The following is a 19,662-nucleotide window of genomic DNA, read 5'->3' on the forward strand; positions in this document are numbered from 1 at the left end:
TTATTTACACGACACTAAGCTGTCTGGCAGATAAGGCTTCTCAGGGCCATGGCAATCGGATTCAATTTCATGACCTGTGCAATGCCAGAGGGGAAACAGCGAGCAACTGGATAACTTTCCGACCGCAAACATCATTTAAAAAACATGTTTGTTGTCCTCTCTATTAGAAAATGCTAAATGTGACAGCCCCTATTCTTAGGCGGGGTTGTGAATATCGATCCGGGAACCTTAGCCAGAATGAGTTTGTGTGAAATAAATAAGAGAAGAAGAAAAACATTTATAAAACTCTATTGATTTTTTTATCTTTTAGTTGGAACGCATAGCCGGGGCCGAGGTGCACCAAGTCTCACAAAGGTCTTAAGCTTAAGATGACACAGACTGAGGGGAAAGAAAATGCGCATGACCAACCTTGCTATACCTATCGATCAGCTTTAGGAGGACAAACAAGGGCCCAAACAAAAAGCTGGAGTCTCCGATCTCTCGGTATCATTATGTCCAAGGCCTTGGGAAAGCCTACAGGTCAATACTGGAGCAGCATAGGCACTGTGGTGTAGGGATGGGCACTTAATAAAGCAGACTTATTGTGTGCGAGCAGACAGGTCGATGTTACTCCCCCCAGACGCAATGCATTTTCACAGCAGGACAGGTTGCTGCACTGTGCAGAGTGGGCCTGGAGCAGAGGTCAACCCATTCACTTCATCAGCAGCAGAAACCAAAGAACAGTGGGAGAGACAGAGTGACCACGGTGAATGAACATATTATCAGCCCAGGGGACTCAGATATCTGGGAGAGCTGAGATTTAGGGAGCTTTAAATAAAGTTTACTATGCAAGTGAATGTAAGTAGGTGACATACCTGAGCGGCTATGCCATAGATACACGTACTCGCACGTACAAATATACATGTACACACACACTGAGCTTACCTTCTCGTAGTAGCGCAGTTCATAGTCCAGAATGATGCCATTGGGCTGCTCAGGTTGGGGCCAGGACAGCGTGAAGCTGTTCATGGTGGAGCTGATCTGGTGCATGATCGGAACTATGGAGGGAGCTGCGGGGCACAGAAAGAGTAAAACAAAATAAGTTCATCTGTAAAACTACAACTGCAACCAGTAGAGTTCATACCTCTGCCACTAGATCTAGATTAGAATTTGGATGTGCAACAACATGCACACACTCATACATATCTGTCCCCTTAACATGATTTATTTAGTTTCATGAAGATCCATGAATCATTCGCTGAGAAATCTATTAAAATGTTAATGTAAGTGAAAGAAAAATTATCCTGGCTCCGCCCCTAATCTGGATCTGCATTACTTCTGGATCAGGAACCAATTAGTGTGTTTTCCTTGGCTCATGTCCCATCCTTCTACCAGGTTTTGTGGAACTTGAAACAATACAAACCAGCCAACAAACAGATGGACAGGGGGAAGACAAAATAAAGGTAATGATTGCAGATATGGGTCAGCCACAGTTTTCTGTCAGTTGAAAATTGGTCTTTACTTCACTACAGAACAATAAAGACCTGCAGGTAAAGGTATTGAATCATTTATGCGAGTCTCCTCTGCTAAAGCTGATTTTACAGTAGAGTGAGCTGAAGCCACTACTCTGAGAAGTTTCCTGTCCCTGCCCACACTCACTAAGTCAGTAGGTAATAGTGGGGATGAGATGTACAGCTCAGTTTGTCAGCCACCTAATTTCAACCAGGCATCACTAGTAGTCCCATAGTAGCTACGTTCTTAACTTTAGATTCACACTGGTATATGAAGCTAGCCAAGGATAAATCACTTCATTATTTGAAGTTGAATGAAAGCTAATTTATAGATAGAGTAAAAATAATGACATAAGTTATAGTATGTACGTATATAAAAAGTTATACACATTTATATCATCCCATAAAGGCCCTCGAATCATACACTACTATCTGTCCGCACTCTGCACACGGTAGAACTGCCACTTTCATGAGTACCCAGGTAGCCAGCTGAGTCAAGGCTGATTAGAGTCACAGTCTGCCATATTCTGGCACCGCAGGACCAAATACAAGTCAGCTCTGGCCAAGATATGGCTGCCAGATTTGGCTAAGATTTCAGGGTGTGGACTTGAGCCTGGCACAAGTCCGGCAACCAGTCGTGTTGGCTGTAGTCTGGTGTGGCACTGACTGGATCTGGCTACCTAGTCAGAAAACGGAAGTAAGTGTGGCATCCGAGGGGTGCATTGTTTTCAGTTAAAACAGTTTCAAAGTTATTTTTTCAGGACCGCCTGTTCTCACACACTGTCACACCAAATCTATAAATATGATTAGTTGCTAGAAGAGAGGGGTCCTTCTTCTTGCTCAACACAGGGGCGGATCCAGGAGGGGTCAGGGGGGGCACCGAAATCTGATTGCCTATCCTTTCAGTAGCCCTTTATGAGAATTTGTTAGGAATATATATTCTTTAAGCTTTTTTGAAGTAGATAATGTGCTTGAACAAGGGACAATTTTCAAAATATATATAATGACAGTAAACATAAATCACCTAAATGTGCATCTTACTGAATCAAGAGCTGTACATGAATGTTGGACATATAATTGGCCCCTCTGTGTAAATTGTGGCCCCTTTAGGCCCCTGATTTAGAAAAAACCTAGACCCGCCACTGGCTCAGAAGAAGAGCTCGGTTCACACTTATTTCTGTGGTAAACAACCCTTAACAATAACTGTCATTGTTTTTGTCAAATTGGGATAAAACAGGATAGAAAACAAGTTATTAGTTATTTCTAACGTTATTCACTTATGTTCTGTAGATGCAGTGTCTAACTAAATTTCACCAGTCATGTTATTAGCATCATTTGATACCAACACACAGTGCAACAGAACTGTATTACTCAGAAAAGCACAGAGTGCGTTGTATAACATTGCTCTCGTTCAGGAGCCATGCAGATAAAGATTAGCTTTAGGAATATTTGTTAAAATAAAACAGCTTAATAGAAGATATGTGATATTGCCTATCTACAAGTAACATTACAAAAATGCCCAAATATATTAAACTATGTGGTCTTACAGCAGGCAGCCAACACGGGGAGTTTTTTATACAAATAGGTTCACCTAATTTATCGTGACATCCCACTTGGTACACTCTACTGCTGATGTCAGTGTCAATGATGTCATACTGAGCCAGGGAATTACTGAACTGCCGGCAGGATTAAGTTTGCTAGCAACCAATTAAACACAAACTTCCCAAGCACAAGCAGTCTAGGTTTGTGGATCTGCAATAACATAACCACCCGATGTCTCTTACCACACACTACAGAGAAAGTAAACTTCTCAAAGGTCATGACAAAACATGCAAGAGTTCCCATGAACGACATGCCACATAACCCTTTGGAATCAAATTGATATAGTGTTGTGATTGTTTTGGCCCAGCTGCACAGTCTGTTCCATCTTTCAGCCCCAGTGCACCTGACTGCACACACATGGGCTGTCAATTAACCCAGATACTCCGCAGTCCCCTGTTCGTTCCATCATTTCTGTCCTTTGCACTGTCATCCCTCCATCAGCCCTGCTCCTCTTCCTTCTCCACATGCCACTAAGAGATTGTGCTATTGGACAGAAGGCAGACATCATCCAACATAAAACTCTGTATGTGTGCCCGTGCGTGTGTGTGTGTGGGTTTGATTTGACATCTTTAAATGTCAGTTAGACGGACGGATTAAATGAAGGTGTTGGTATCAACACACCCATATTTCATCATGTAATCTTACTTAGGTTCAATAAAAACCTGCATCTAGTGCTGCAGCTCAAGGTCAAGGTAAACTTTATTATCCCACAAGGGGAAATTCATGTGGTCATACACGACTCGGCTAAAACACAGAGGCACACCATACATGCACACAACCACACACACACATATCTGAAGCAATAGACCTACCAACAATATAAAATGTGCCAAAAGAGAGGGCCTCCAGTAAGATATACAATCTGAAAGTGCAATCAGAATATACCACATACAGCAGCACATACAATATACAATCTAAATGTTCATCTCAACACAGCACGTCCAATATTATATAAAATGTACCACACACAGCCTCAAGTACGATATAGACAAGTAGAGTAGTCGACAATAAGCTCACAATCTAAATACCCAGACATAGTAATGTAAGTGCACATCTATCTCTCACTTAGCAGTCTGAATGCTGTAGGGACAAATGTTTTCTGCTGCAGAATTCTGCCGTTTGACCTGTTCCTCCCTCTGACTTTGAGGTATAAGGTCGTCATACAGTTGTGCTGCAGACACCTGATCAACCCAATGATCCTGCCCGCTGTTTTCATCATGCACTGCAGTTTGGCGTGATCTTGAGCACGCATATTTCCAAAGGTGCAGACTAGGCCAAAAGACAGAACACTCTGGAGTACAGCTTTTTAAAAAACATCTGGAGGATGCGACGGTCTATTTTAAAATTATTCAATTTCCTAAGAAAGAACATCCTCATCATAACATCAACCGATCGTCAATTTCCACTCCCAGATATTTCTAAGTTGAGACCCGCTCAACTAATTCACCCTCAATCCTGTTGAGATATTCATAGTTTAAATCTATGAACATCTCTTTCATTTTCTTAATAATGACCTCAAGAAAATTATGTCTGAGCACCACTGAATAAAACCCCTGAATTTCCCTCTTGAAACCCTCTGCTGATGAATTGTCAGGTTTTAATTTGAAACATTTCTTTTCCTTTATTCCTTTTTACGGTGAGAACAGGTGTCAACATCTATTGCATTCGGTTCACTTGTCTCTTTGCTATCATACCTTAGCACATTCTCTCACTGTTGACATTCAGCAAATCCACAGCTATCTTGTAATTGCCGAGTCTAACGAATTATTTCAACTCCCCAGACTTTCCCTTTTTCTCAGTTAGAAAAATGTAAATTTCCTGATATTTACTGCTGATATTCACTTCTCTACATTGGTTGTGTTAATATGTGTAATCTAGGGACAACGACAAGCTCCTAAATGTCACAGACGGCGCTGGCTGGGCCAGGGAGGACTGGGAGTTCAGACCTCGTCTGAAACCTGTCAGCTCCCACTCAACGGCAGAAAATCTACACAGTTCAAATCATCGCACACTTATCTGGGAACCACTGCAATCCCTGACAATCAAGATTGAGGTGCTATAGCCATTGTAATCCTTTCAGTGGTCATGCTAAGCTAATCAGATTCTCAGTATGAATGATGGGGTTTTCTGCCAGAGTTGGAGCAGTTTTAGTTATTGCACTTCAGAGATTTCTTTTCTGAGGGATTTTCCTCTGTACTTGACAGTTTGAAGTGGCTGAGGTTCAGTCTTTCATGCACCAGTCAGGATTTAGCCACAGCTGAATCGGAATCTGATTTATATGTTGAAAGCAGATTTTGAGTATTAAACTGGGATGAAACTTTAAATCTGATCATTTAGACATGTAAGCTGTTTATTGAGGAAGTTGATCCTTAGCAGAAATATTTCAATCAATGATCAAGATAAAAAAGTTATATCTGAAAATAAATACAGAAAAGGGCTTAGCTTCTATGTATGAATGAACCACTTTTAATTGCGTCTGGGAATGAACCTACTGTATAATCGCAAACCCTTCCAAGGTTCTAGGATGAAATCTTAAGTTGAAGGATGAACATTTCCTCAAATCAAACCAATTTGTGAACACACAAGCATGTTTGATTAAAAAACGGATTCCATGGCTCCTCGTATGAAGTTCAAAGCCTCGGCGCTCGTATACATTGCTGGAAAGGATTCTCCACCCCCACGTCTGCAGGCATAAATACAACCCCTCACAAGCCTAAGCTCTGCATTTTGCCTAATAGCCTCCTGGCTGTGGGCCTGTTCGCCGATGAGCCCCAGTCATCGCTCCACCTGGTCTCCACTCACCATCTTCTGAATAACTCCTCTATTCAGGCAGCAGCAAGTGGCACCCTCTCTCAACTAAATGACATATTTTTTAAAAAGACTCCTTAGTGGTTATTTCATTTCTTTCTTTTTCTTCTCTTCAAACTTCACTCTTGCATAAGCCCCTGGAGTTCTGTGAGGAGAACAGCCCCTGACCTTGACATTACTTGAGTTGCCTATAAATTATGTTTTGTGGGAAGTTCTGTGGTTTTGACGAAGGTTAGTATTTTCAATTTGAGTGTCAGATAATTGCCCAAAATTAAAATGTAAACCAATGAAGGGGCTCTTTCTATCCTTTCAGTGTGAATGGGTGTTGTTCGGACTCCATCCCTTGGCTCTCGCGTCCTGCCCTCCCCTCCTCCTCCTCCCTCTTCCTCCCCCCTCTCTCAGACACCAGACAGAGAGTGTGAGGGCTGAGCTTCACCTCGGTACACTTCAGGCTTTCTGCCTCTCAAGCTGGTTCACGCTCCACTGACCAGGGCTAGGGCTGCCTGGGCTGCATTATCAATTACCGGCCACAGGCACACACTGTTCCTGACAGACCCAAGGGAGAGGCACTCCACACAGAAATTCCTGCAGTGGAAAAAAAAAAAGGGCTGAGGAGGGGAGGTACTTCCACAGCCCCAGCAACCAAATCCTGCTCCCTGCCCAGTTCTTTTTTACCGTGGAGACTTTTTTCAAGTGCTAAGTAACTAATGTTTTCAAGTGCACAAGTGTATACCCTGAGTTGAGACCTCTGAATCATAACCCACAGTGATATTTTTAGCAAATTTAAATGGGTCTGGTGTTGTGCCAAAAGTTGGCCCTTAACCCCAGAAACATCTGAGGCCATCAGAGCTTTGTAGGTGGGATTAAGACTTTTTCTTCCTGTGCTACAGCAACACGTAAATCACCATTTATTGTTGGAGAGGATTATGGTAATGATAATTCCTTCTTATCACCTTTTTAATCAACAAGGTATTATTTAAAAATTGATGTGATGTTTTTGGATCCACAACTGAAAACAACAATGGGTTGGACATGCAGGCAGAATAACCCTGGTTATTTAAGCCAGTTTCCGACATTAACTCCAGAGAGTCCGAACAAGGGGGTCCGGATTTTCTCTGGAGTTTGCCTTTTACATATGAACAATTCAGCAGGAGATGTTCCAATCAGATGACACAACACACCTGCTTGCTTGCCGTGAATTCTCCGTATAATCTCCTGACATTATCCAGAGTTTTCACTAGGGGGCTGGCAGGAAAAACTCTTTTCTGCACAGCACCCGACTTGGAAATCCGCGTTCTCACTTTCAGCCCCTCCAGAAAATTTCAGGAGATTATCCAGAGTTTAGAGCATGTCTGAAAGCAGCTTTAGTCTCATTACCAGGCTCACATGTGTGAGTTCTGAATTCTAAACAATTGTACAAAAAACCAACTACATCCCAAATTCTCACACCCTGAAAATAAAAAAACTTGCTCGTCCCACTGGACGGACGGTGATCATTGTTGTGAAAGTAAGGGAAGCAGCAGAGAGACATAAAGAGCATGCGCACATGTACATTATGTGTGTCTGTGTCCTCGGAGCCTATGTGTGAAGAGCCTGTCACAGACAATGTGCCGTGCCTGTATGAGGGTGAGGTTCAGCCCAATGAAGCACTGCTTGTCCCCTCCAACTGCATCCCCCACTGTCACCCTGGGACGACGATGCTGACAGTGATTGGTGACTGTGTCCTGCACTCCTCTCTCCTCCCGCCATCTCTACCATCCCTTGCTCCTGTGCTCCACTTTTATCTGGCCCCACTTGCTGCCCCTGGCTTTTAATGCAGAGCTTGGCTCACCATTAATCAAAGTCAAAACCTCCTAGTGTCTGGCTGAGACATAAAGAGAGAGGGAGAGAGAAGGAAAAGAGAGACGGAGTAAGAAAAAGAGAATATGAAAGAACGTGATGAAAGAATGAAAAGCTTCTTTGCCTTGGCGTCGTTAATCTAAGGTGGAATACAGATGAGTTGGAGCGTCATTTTACATGTCTGGCACAGACCTGAGTCTCTGTTTTCATTATTCTACCTCCAGTCGCCATATTTCACATGCTATGTTGAAGGGTTAGCATATGAAGTGTGCTGCTCCACATATTGAAGGAACACTCCAGTTGTTTAGTGTTGTACTTTCGAAAAGTTGGGGCGCACAAGAGACAGATTTTAAATAGAATGCCCCAAACTGCAGACTTTCAGGGCCTTGTATGGGTCAAGCTCCAAAAAATGCTGGATCCTACATTTCCCCCACAGTGCCACTCAATAGTGCGTGTTTCTTTGACCCTGCCTGCCATTGAAATGTAAACATATTTCAAACTCCATGCCCATAATTTGTAACACTGGGTTTCTGTTTGTTAAATGTTGGACTAAAATGACCCTGATTATATCACAAGGGTAATTTTCCCTCCAGAGCTACAGGAGACAATAAATAACTGTGACATGCAAACTTATGTGGAGCTGTAAAATCTGTGCTTCATCTGCTCAGCCTTATCTGAGCTCACAGCTAGAAGGGGGGGGGCTCTCAGTTACTGTCACCTGAAAGTCTGGACCATGGTCCAAACCAAAGTTCATGTCCTGGTTACATTGTTTACATTTGAACTGGATAGTTTTGGTTTCACTTTGCAATTTAGGGAGCACACTAAAGACTTTGTATGAGAGCCCTGTCATCACCTATGTGGGCGGTGTCCACCTATCCTGACGGGCGTTTGTCTGCCGTTGACGTGCTGTCAATTCAGTGATTGTCTTTTGTCAACTTTTTTGAATAAAGCACAAAAGTAAAAAGTAGTCTTACCATTGGAATGTGGAAAACTAATGAATTGGTTCACTTGAATGTGTTACTACTAGCAATCCTGTGAGCCGCTTCTTTTTCTGCTGTTTCAACTTCCTGTAACTGTTTTTTTCACGCTGCAAACAAACCAATCCATGGTTCAGTTTGAAGCATGTTTGCAGCCACTTTTAAAAGTCGACTTTCTCTTTCTCTGCTGGGCTCTTCCGGTTTGTACTTTAAACTGCCGACACACTATTAAACCATGGAGCCTCCTAATAGGGGTTCAGTGTCAGTGATGAGGGCAGCAGCCTATACTTATATGTTGTGCCTCTGTCAAAAGCATAGGTCTAACTACAGCCCGCCCTATTAGCAGGGGCTCACAGGGCCAAGCCACCCATGACTACATGGTCATGGGTCTCAAGCATCATAAAGAGGGATAAGTTCGGCACCGTGGATTTCCGTCGAGGAGCCATGGTTGGAATTGTTTTCTGAATCACATTATATACGGAGGACTCTGAATGTGGTCAATGTGGAAAAAGAAGAACCTGTACACTCCATGAAGATATCATGCACAAATGCATATGTAGAAAATCATGCTTACACCTACTGTCTCTTAAATCACCACATGAAGACGTCATAATTGACAAAGGGGCTCAGTAGCATTCAAACCCACTCTTTATCTTTTCGCCTGCAGCTATTACCTCACATTGGTTCAGGGACAGGATCCAACATTTATGAGAACAGACATCAAATGAAATAAAAATGGCACTCGGACGGAGCCCGAAGAACCGTCTGTGATGATGAAACTGTTGGACACCCTAGCTGGGATACATACAGGCAGAACTGAGAGGGAAGAAGCGAGGAAAGAGGCAAACCCCCTGAAAACAAATGGAAAGGCTCTGTGGGCTGTAAACTGAAAAGACATAATGAATAGTGCCTCCACAGACATGTTTGCCTAACATCTCGTCTGATTTTAGAACCCCACAGAGCGCAGATCTCTTTAATTCATCTGGTTGTTTGCATTCCAGTCGACTGCAGTGGATCTTATCGTGTCTTGAATGCAACCCACTCGGTCGGAATTGCATGGGATGGCCAAGGATAGCGGTGTTTGCATTTCTGTGGGAATAGCGCTCCAAACACAGCGGCTAAGTGGAGGAGGATTGTTTGTACATATACTTGGCACTCTGTGGTCGGAGGGATTGCTGGCACATAATCTAGGTCAAGGAGGCTGTGCCAGGAAGATCACAGAACTGTTGAGCATCAGGCGTTAGTTGAAAGAGATAGCACCGGTCTTAAGATTTATAGACTTTTTTTTCTTTTCATGCATTGTTCACCAAAGCACCCCCGCAACACCACTCAGAGTGGAAAGGAGTTGTAAAATCTGTAAAGGATGAGGAATACCCTCTTCATCTGAATACCCTCGGCACTGGTGGATGTAGGTTAAGTGTCCAGGATGGATTACACAAGGAATCAGAGCTGCCATATCCAGACAGTTTTCATCGCAAGTACGTTCATTGGCCACACGACTACCAAACAAATGCATCTCTGCAGTTGTTTAGGATTGTAACAAATTCACTAGAAGCAAAGCGAGACTTTTCCCCTTGAATTAAACCATCCGATTTTCACAAAGAGACATAAATGGTCTTATATTACGAAATTCAGGCCAGACATGAATGATGGCCTATAGGGGGCATTGTGTGTCTGTATCTTCTGGAGAGCACAGACCGTGAATGAACTCCTAAATCACACTATTGATCAGTCCTTCCTCCCAGACACACGGTGGGATCGAGGGCAGTTAAATGGCCTCTGCGGTGGTTCACACTAAATCCCCTCAACTCTGTCCCCACCTCCATTATTCCCTCCTCATCCGTGCTTTTCCTCCTCTCACCTTTGTCTACTCATGGCCAATTTACACCATAAGCTGTCACAACTACTGCTGCCCCATAGGTGGCCCATTGGTTTTTCTTAATCTCCCAGCAGGCCAGTAAAAAAAGCCACACCAAGTTGTAAAGGCAAGACTCCATTGAGGTGGGACCAAACTTTTTCTTTGCTAAGTAATCTGACTTTAAGGACCACTTCACTGACGTGTCCTCTCATTGGTTGAGATTCTTCTAGTACTAGAGGAGTAATAATATACCATTAGCCTTGTCAACAGTCTGCCTCTCATGGGAAAGCTCCATTTATCCCCTTAAATCCCTCACCTGATTATGTTGTTTCAAGCTGAGGAGCAGAAAGTAATACTGATTTTTGTACGCCGCTTTTTTTTTTACAAGACAGAACTCTGAGTCTCTGAAAGTACAAAACACTAATACTTTCACTTTGGCTCTGACACCAGGAAAAACTGCAAAAATGATCTTGCTTAACTTGGCTTGAAACTACATCATCAGTTGCAGGTTGGGAATTGATGAAATGGTCCTTTAAACAGAGATGTACTCAAGTGATTATTGCTAAATGCCTTCATTTAAACCTCTTTTACACCAAAGTATATGCAGGTTTACTTTAACACAGCTCACCCCACTTAAAAGGTGCTTGACTCTATTCCCATTGCCAGTAGAGGAGTTTGCCTTTCTGTTTCTTTTCCCTGGTGCGTCATGTTGGACGTCATGAATGCACCGACAACTGAGGCGATGTCTCACCTTGCTGTATTTCAAATTAGCGCATTTACCCAGGTGTCATGTTTCCATCACTGCCGATCGGAGTCGCAGCTGATAAAAACCAGCGTCTACTGCAGTGTCATTTGACCCAGGAGTAAATTCTGATTGTATCCATTCCCATTGCAGCCAAGCTGTTAGGAGTTGTTAGTGGGGTTTTTTTGCATTTTATTTGTGAAAATAGTGGATGATAGTGGAAAATAAAAACTGCTTAAGACTCAATTACTCATCTCAAGCTATTTTTTTAACAGCAAATAACTAAAATGAAATGAAAAAGGGATTCCATGTGAGTGGTGCAACATTTACCCTTCATTTCCCCACATTATTCCCAATACAACACATTTAATAAAACAGGAATAGAAATGTCCAAAAATTGCTTGTTATGATGAATAAACTCAAATGTTTAAAAGGAATGTCGTTACTTTGTTCAATTTAAAACACAACTGCAATGAAAGTATTTGATTGAAAAATGTTCAACTTTCACATCCTGCATATCTGCACTCCCTGATGTGCACAAACATGGCCATGTGACATAAACAAAGAAATCTGTCTATTGTACTGGCAATCTTGGCTCTGGCATGGATAAGGCATTATGTGAAATTAGGGTTGTGTATTGTTCATCTGTTAAGTCCAAACAGTGCCAGCCTGTTCTTTTGTCTCACAGTTAGGCTTAACTTTTCATTCGGATGCGGAAACAATCAAAAAAGTTTGAGCAGGGTTTTGATTGTGCTGTACCTTTTAATGGATCAGTCATCCAAGTTTTTGTCTTTAGGTGTGAGTACCAGAAAAACAATGCATTTGTATGCATTTTGATTATTATAGTTATATACACCCGACCAGCAGCAATTATAGTGTAATCCATCAACCCTTCACTACAGGTGCCTCAAACAAAAACATCCACTGTGCTGCTGTTCTGCAGACAGAAACACTTTGCTGATGAAAGAGGTCAGAGGCGAATGGTCAGACTGGTTCCAGCCATACATTGTATATAAAGATGACATGACAGCGCCTGAAAAGTGAAGCTAAAGCATCTTGATCGCCACCTGGTGCCTGGCTGCATTATAGGTCCTTAATTCCCCCTCCTCTATGTTAGTGAATGAGACATGAGCCACACAAAAAGTCAAAGTGTCACACTGACATGTGTGTCCAAGTCCAAGTGCTCATTTCTTCCTGGTAACCTTGGTTTTAATTGGTTATTTTTGATGCAATAAAAAATGGGGGAAACATCATGATTGACAGCTGAGACTGACTCGCGACTGGTCAAGCACTTGTATCGTCAGGACCTCGCTGCTGCTGCTACACTCATTGATTGCTACTACACAGGCTCTGGATCCAAATGCGCAAGATGGCGACGTTTGTATCCGGGGATGTTTTAGCTTGATTTCTGGATAACGGGGAGGAAGCGATGACGTGTCGTCCATCTGTGTACACAGTCTATGGTTCCAGCTGACAGAAAAGCTATGGTAACTCAGATAACCACTCTTAACAGCTGTGATGAACAGAACAGCATCTCAGAGTACACAGCACATCAAACATTGAAGCCTTGCAAAAACAAAAATAGAGGCCGACATTTTAAAGAGAGTCTCTACTTTTAGACTTTGTGGTGCATTATTAACAATAATCCTGTCTCAATACTTCTGCCTCTTCAGTGCCCTGCCAATGAAGCCCCCTGTCGAAACTGGGAACAGTGCAATTATCCGGCTACAAAGGGCCACATAGGGCTGGACATAGGCCTGGCAGATTACTGGCAGACACCTCATTACTGCAGCCGACTCCAACAATGGGCCTGAGTATTGCTTCTTCTACATCTATCTGTCAAGTGTGCTATTAGCCTGTCAAATGGGGATAGTCAGCACCATTAGGCCACCCTGATAATCAGGCCTATTTACTCCCTCATTTTCCTCTCCTTCACTGTCATAGTCACGCACTCTGGTCAAAAACAGGCACCTGCTTTCTCTTTCTCGTCCTGTCCTCCCTACCATTTCTCCACTTTCACTCATTTTCAGACAAAGACAAGTTCAGACGGTCAACACATCCCTCTCAGAGAATCAAAAATGCTATCTCATCCACCAACTAGACCAAATTTAATTTCTAAATAGCTCTTGCATACAAAAGAGATCGGGATGAAGCAAATTTCTGTTTCAACGATCTTGGAGTAAAAAGCGATGAAAGTCTGTCCTGCAGAGTGGGAATGTACAAGTCGATTTTATTTGACATTAGATATTTCATCATTCGATCAAAAGTATTTGCAGACACAAGTTCTCACTGAATGTGACAGAAACCCACGACGCAGAAAATCATGGTGCATGGCCAACAAACGCTTCCAGGGACCCGAGTATCTCTTTCCTCGTGGGAACCTCACCAGAATGAACTCAACCGGCAATCTCTTGTCTTTCACCACAGCGTATCTCCACTTGAAGCCTGTTATTAGGTCCCAAAAGCTCCCAGCGCCATTTTCATGGCCCACCTCATCCACAGTAACACAGAAAAATGAAGAGAGCCTCATTTAAATTTTTCACTTGGTCAACACTTGTCCCTTGATAGGTGCTTCTGTGTACAAGTCCAAGACCTACGAGAGCATGAAAAACGCTGCTGCAAAGAGGACCGGCAAAGACAATATCCTCGACCTGTCATTTCCATTGGCTGGGCTCAAATCCCATCACAGGCTCAGTTAGAGGATGAGCACACACACAGACACACACACACACACACACACACACACACACAAACGCCAGAGACAGACTGAGAGAAAGAAAGAGAGAGAGAAAAAAAAGTGGATGAAGGTCATTTTCATTGACTGCATGAGCTCAGATCCATCACAGGCAAAACAGAAGAGAATGCACACACACACACACACACACACACACACATCCACACAAACACAACCATGCAGAGACAGACAAGGAGACAGAGGACAGAGAATGAGAGAGTAATGAAGAATATTTCAACTTGGCCTGAAAACAGCAGCTGTTCGTGCATCTATCTTGGGCTGGGTCTCCTCCAGTCGGACATTAAATTAATGAACAGTGAACAGTGTTGAACTTGGATAGCTTGTTATACGGCGCTAAAGCTAAAACCTGTAGATCAACATGTCTCCGTCTGTTCTCTGTCCGTATGCTCGGTGTAACTCCAGTATGAGACAAGGACAGATTAAATGAATTTAAAGCGATGCTATGTAACTTTTTCCGGCCTCTGCAGCCATAAGTAGTTATGAATTAATTTGGGCGCGGAGTCCAAGCGGTTAAGTGGTTTTCATGCACAGAAAACAAAGCAAATCAATCGCTGAAGCAGAGCTCCAACTGTGTTGAGTCCCTCTCGCTGAACTAAAAACACAGCTGAGTCTATCCCTCATCAACCCCGGCTCGTCCAAACACAGCACAACAACAAACACTTCTCCGTTTGGAATTCTTGATATTTCCATGTTGAATAGTACAAATGAACGCTGGTTTTTAAATGTCTTCTTTTTTTTTTTACTTGCCTCCATATTTCTTAAACTTGCTGGCCCTGATTCTTGAATTTTATTGTTTGGCAATTACTCGTACTTGCTCACCAAAGGTACATAGGCGTTTGGGGCATGGAGTGGGAATGACAGAGGAACCGTTTTCCCTATTACGAGATAGTGTACCATCAAAAATGATTTTGAAGCTGTTTAAAGAAGTAGAAATAGTTGCATAGTGTTGCTATAAAACTCTTGAATCTATTTTTGTTTATCCAGAGAGGAGGAGTGTGTCAGTAGCCTTATATTGAAATAGACTGACGTATTTTGACTGGGTGGAATGTTTTGAATATCGGGTAAAAAACATCTGTTTGAACAGGTAGTTAGGTAACATGTAATATTATGTCATGTCGGCTCCCCCTTTTATATTTTATCTGGATCGTTTACTTTATTTGGCATTATTTATATTTGTTTGTCTTTGTTTTATTTACTCGTCTTCCTAACATTTGGTTTGATCTCTTTGTCTGTGATGCTCTTAGCGACTAGCGTCTGTGAAAGGTGCTATTTAAACGATCTTTGATTTTTTTTGCCTCCTATAAATCGGAGGATTTAAAGGCAGGTTTCGAATGCGATGCTGCCTTTCATGAGGTGAGAAGCACTGACTCGCCGCGCTGCATAGCTCAAAGAACAAAGTCTGGTAAAACAAACTGAACATTAAAAAACAAAGACGTGTAGACTGAGAGCCTCTGGATGTGAACCTCAAAAAGAAAACAGGTTTCGTAAATGACTCGTGCTGTTTGTGGAGGGATGATTACCTTCACCAGTGTTAAAAGACAAGAATCTCTGGAATGCCCATAGAGACTTCCAAAATAGGGGCATTCCAATCACATGAGTTGTAAATAAACCACAAAGATGGGAGAGGTGGTTCAGTATACTTCTTGTCCTTGTGCAAAATGAAGCATCCTGCATGTTGGTACTAAGTTTGAACTCCTCACATCGTGTTTTCAAAAACAAAAGACATGAGTCTTATTTAAAACAGAAGGCAAACAGAACAGGTTTGTATCTGTAGGATTTCCACTATACCAACTGGCCTTGCACTGCAGACGCTAAGTCTTATTGGCACAGCAATCAGCTAGCGGTCTTTTGAGTTGAAATTATACACATTTATAAAATAATAGTAGGATTTGCTCTTTCAGAAATACATAAAAAAATGAAATGAAGGGAGATTGGAACCCGGTTTCTTACAGAGGAAAGATCTATGGTGAGTTACATGATGATGATTATCACACTGCAAATGGATCAGTGTAGACGTCATCATCGTTATCGTATCACACCATGTCGCATCAGCCACTTACCGGCCTGATTGGTGGTGATGTCTATGGAGACATGCTGGGCGGGATACGGGCTCTTATTACTAACTCCGTTGACAGCCTGTATCTCGAAGCTGTAGAGAGTGTGAGCCCACAGGTTGCTTATGAACACCCGGGTCTCGGTCAGACCCAGCTGCCGCGGGACAAAGTCCACGTTGTCGTCGCAGTGGGAGCAGGAGCGCCGGTCGGCCCGGCACTTCTTGCACACTATGTTGTAGACGACGTCGCCGCGGCCGCCCGTCTCCCTGGGGCTATGCCACTCCAGGATCACAGAGGTTTCATTCACAATGGAGATCACGTTCCTCGGGCTGGATGGGACACCTGTAAATGTACAGAGAAAAGACTTGAGTCGAAGACAAGCTGGCACAAGCTTTCTGTCCGTCGCATATTTTTCGAGAACCGTTCTTCCAATCAGCTTCACACCTTGCATGTGTTTTGTTAACGGCATGACAGGTATTCACTGGGGTCCCTGGTGTTGATCTCCATCATGGCAGCAACATTCATAGAATCATTTACCTTTTTAGTAAAAAATTGGAGCATGACGTTCATTCTATTGCAGCAATACTTAATATCAAGAGGAATTACACAGCTTTTATCCTGAAAAGTTGTGAACTTGGGTCTGAGGACCTCTGAAATAGACGTTTACAACAGGTACTTCACTAGTTTAGTCAATTTACAACCTGTAATAAATGTAAGCGTTGTTGTCCAAGAGCGGGTTTGACATTTTTTCCTCCATCCTCAGCAGAATTTGAATGCTAATTTATTCCATTCATCTCCACAGAGATCATACAGCGAAACGTCTGTGTCTATCAAACATTGGCTTTTTAGCAAAACGCAGTGTTGCTTGGTGAGTTCTTATCCGAGTGGCTCCGGAGATTCACGCTCCTATTCACTCCCTCATAGCCCGCAGCTGGAGCAGAAACTCAAAGGCAATCTTCACAGAGAAATGTAGAAATGACAAAACTATTGTTTTTCTCGAGTGGTGGCAAAATATTAGGCGGCAGAGAAAGTGGCGTGTTAAAAATCTCAGTGTAGAAATTTGCTTAGGTGAGACTGTGTCCCTCCGCAGCTCCTTCTTCTGCAGATGAAGCAGAAATTCACCGAAGCCCTTAGTCAGTGCTGCTTAGGTTGAATGAGGCTGCCCTGCAGAGCTGATCTGGTACCAATTTATGCTCCATAAAGCCTGACCTTTATCATTAAAAGAGAATTTGAACTGACTCATTTCTAGATCCAAGACTGCTCAGAAACTAAAAATTCATTCAGCTCCTCAGACCCTTTGAGGGATTACTCAGCTCTGTAACATACTGCACTTACTGTCCTCCTCTCCTTCCTTTTCGAACCATGAGAAAAATATGACAACAAGCGGGAAATACGTATAGATTTTTAATCATATTATGATGCAGCACTCGAGTTTCCCTATTTATACCTTGTATAGTCCAGATAGCTATTCTAGTCAGCACAGAAACAATTAATCATTGTTGCTGCGACGCCATGTGGGATAGCCCTGGGGAGCTGGGACAAAGCGGCAGAGCACACATGGATGAGGGAACGGCGCTGCTATCGCCGCGACCTCAGCTCAGCACCGCAACAGCGGAGAGGTCAGTGACAGGAAGGGCGTGACCTCGGTAGTGTGATTATTATGATCCGGCTGTGAGGACAGGTAGTGCTGCAAATACATGGTCGACCAGTGCATAATTAATTAATTTGATACTTTACATTAATGCATATTTGCAGACAGAATTTTAGTCCAGCAAAAACTTGGACATGAGGGAATCTGCAGCACTTCAGCCTTTTCCCTTGGGGAACGCACAATAGGCACCTCATATGTTACGTATATCACTTGTGTCCTCTGTATCATTAATCACGTGCACGCACTTGTCCCCAAACTGGAAAACAGTGCACATCTGCTCATGTGGAAAATGTGGCACAAACTCGCATTCCGGAACCATCTATACTTTTGTATCGGGCTTTATCAATGTATTCGTACCACGGTGGGGTGGAAGTAAAGAAAAACATTCCTGGTTGAGGTGTGAACGGAGCGTCATCCCAATTACTTCCAGGCTACATGTGTGCAGGGACAGCCAGAGAAATCAAATGTGACTGCCACTTAACCAGTGATTTGCAGACTATTACTGTAGCCTGTGGCTGTTGTAATTTGCCATAGAATTTAATTTGTTGAGAGCGTTACTTACAGGCTCTCAGCTTGCGGTCATTTAGCAATGCCAATCAGATTTGGTTGTGCTTACATACAGCACATTTTCTTTCACTTAGGTTAAAAGGGTGAGACATGAATCTAAAGCAGCCCCTGTACCCTCTCTGGCATGTATTACAACACACTAAGGGCTCTATTCTAATGCTGCAATTGATTTTCTGATTGATTTTTATTTGATTAACTCAAATACAGTACACAAATGGGCACACGGTACTATAACTCATCAGGGTATCGCAATAAAGTCATACAACTAATTTATTGCGGTGCTTAGGGAGGAAAAGGGAGTGACACATATGCACTACTTATATCCCATTTTTCCGTAATATATCAAATAAGAACGATAAAATTATACAATGATTATAATAATAAAAACTACACAAATTCAAGCGCTGGTCTTAAGACTATCTATCACAACAACCACTTTAAGTGCCAGGTCATCTGTGTAAGGACAGTGAGGACATATTACATTTCTTCAGTATGGGCAAGTGCATTGTGCAAAAACAGTTCTACATTCCAAGTGAATCACAACATGTGCTTAGACTGGACTGCTGTAATTACTTATCAGAATTTCCCAACAATTCTTGGAAAGCCTCCAGCTGATCAGTAATTCTGCAGCACAAGTACTAGAAAGTTGACAGAAACTTCCTCTGCATTGGCTCTGTGTCAAAGCACAGAAGATAATTCAAAATGTTTTTCCCTTACATATAAAACCCGTAATGACCAAGCGCCTGGAAGTAGGAAATCAATATTGTTGTGCAGGAGGCACAGAACAGCAGGGCACAAATACACAGAAGGCAAACATGCAGACAGAGGATGTGACTCTGAAGTAGAACTCGTGGAAATAGTCGAGGCCGTGTTGTCTTGTTTAACAAGTGTGATAATGCGCATTTAATACATTGCAACACAAATTCATTTGTATTATTAACATAAACTATTTTGCATACAATAGCCCGTGGGCATGGGCATGTGAAAGTGTATCTTGACATGTGCGTTTGTATGTGTGTTTAAGTATGTGTATTTCTACTTGTATGTGTTAAAGTATGTGTATGAATGTGCTTGTATCTGTGTTTGTGCATATGTATATGTGTAAATACAGTGTGTGTGTGTGTGTGTGTGTGTGTGTGTGTGTGTGTGTGTGTGTGTGTGTGTGTGTGTGTGTGTGTGTGTGTGTGTGTGTGTGTGTGTGTGTGTGCATGAGTGTGTTCATGTATCAGCATGTGCATTTGTGTGCATGCGTTTGAATGTGTGTATGTGCATTTGTATGTTTTTTGTATGTTTGTAAGTGTGAATGTCAATGTTTTATT

General features: G+C 42.6%; 1 protein-coding gene across 2 annotated transcripts in view; it reads right to left on the minus strand.

Annotated features, from left to right (window-relative positions):
• Window positions 1-19,662, minus strand: part of LOC118118015 (ephrin type-B receptor 1) — a 156,497-nt gene that overhangs the window by 43,944 nt on the left and 92,891 nt on the right. For both annotated transcript variants that reach the window (XM_035170778.2, XM_035170777.2), the window contains exons 5-6: window positions 16,132-16,467; window positions 925-1,049 (exon numbers count right to left, since the gene is read on the minus strand). In XM_035170778.2, the coding sequence (XP_035026669.1) occupies window positions 925-1,049; window positions 16,132-16,467 (461 nt within the window). The remainder of the gene's footprint in view (window positions 1-924; window positions 1,050-16,131; window positions 16,468-19,662) is intronic.

The sequence above is a fragment of the Hippoglossus stenolepis genome, chromosome 11, assembly GCF_022539355.2.
Source record: "Hippoglossus stenolepis isolate QCI-W04-F060 chromosome 11, HSTE1.2, whole genome shotgun sequence".
In the NCBI taxonomy this organism is placed as follows: Eukaryota; Metazoa; Chordata; class Actinopteri; order Pleuronectiformes; family Pleuronectidae; genus Hippoglossus; species Hippoglossus stenolepis.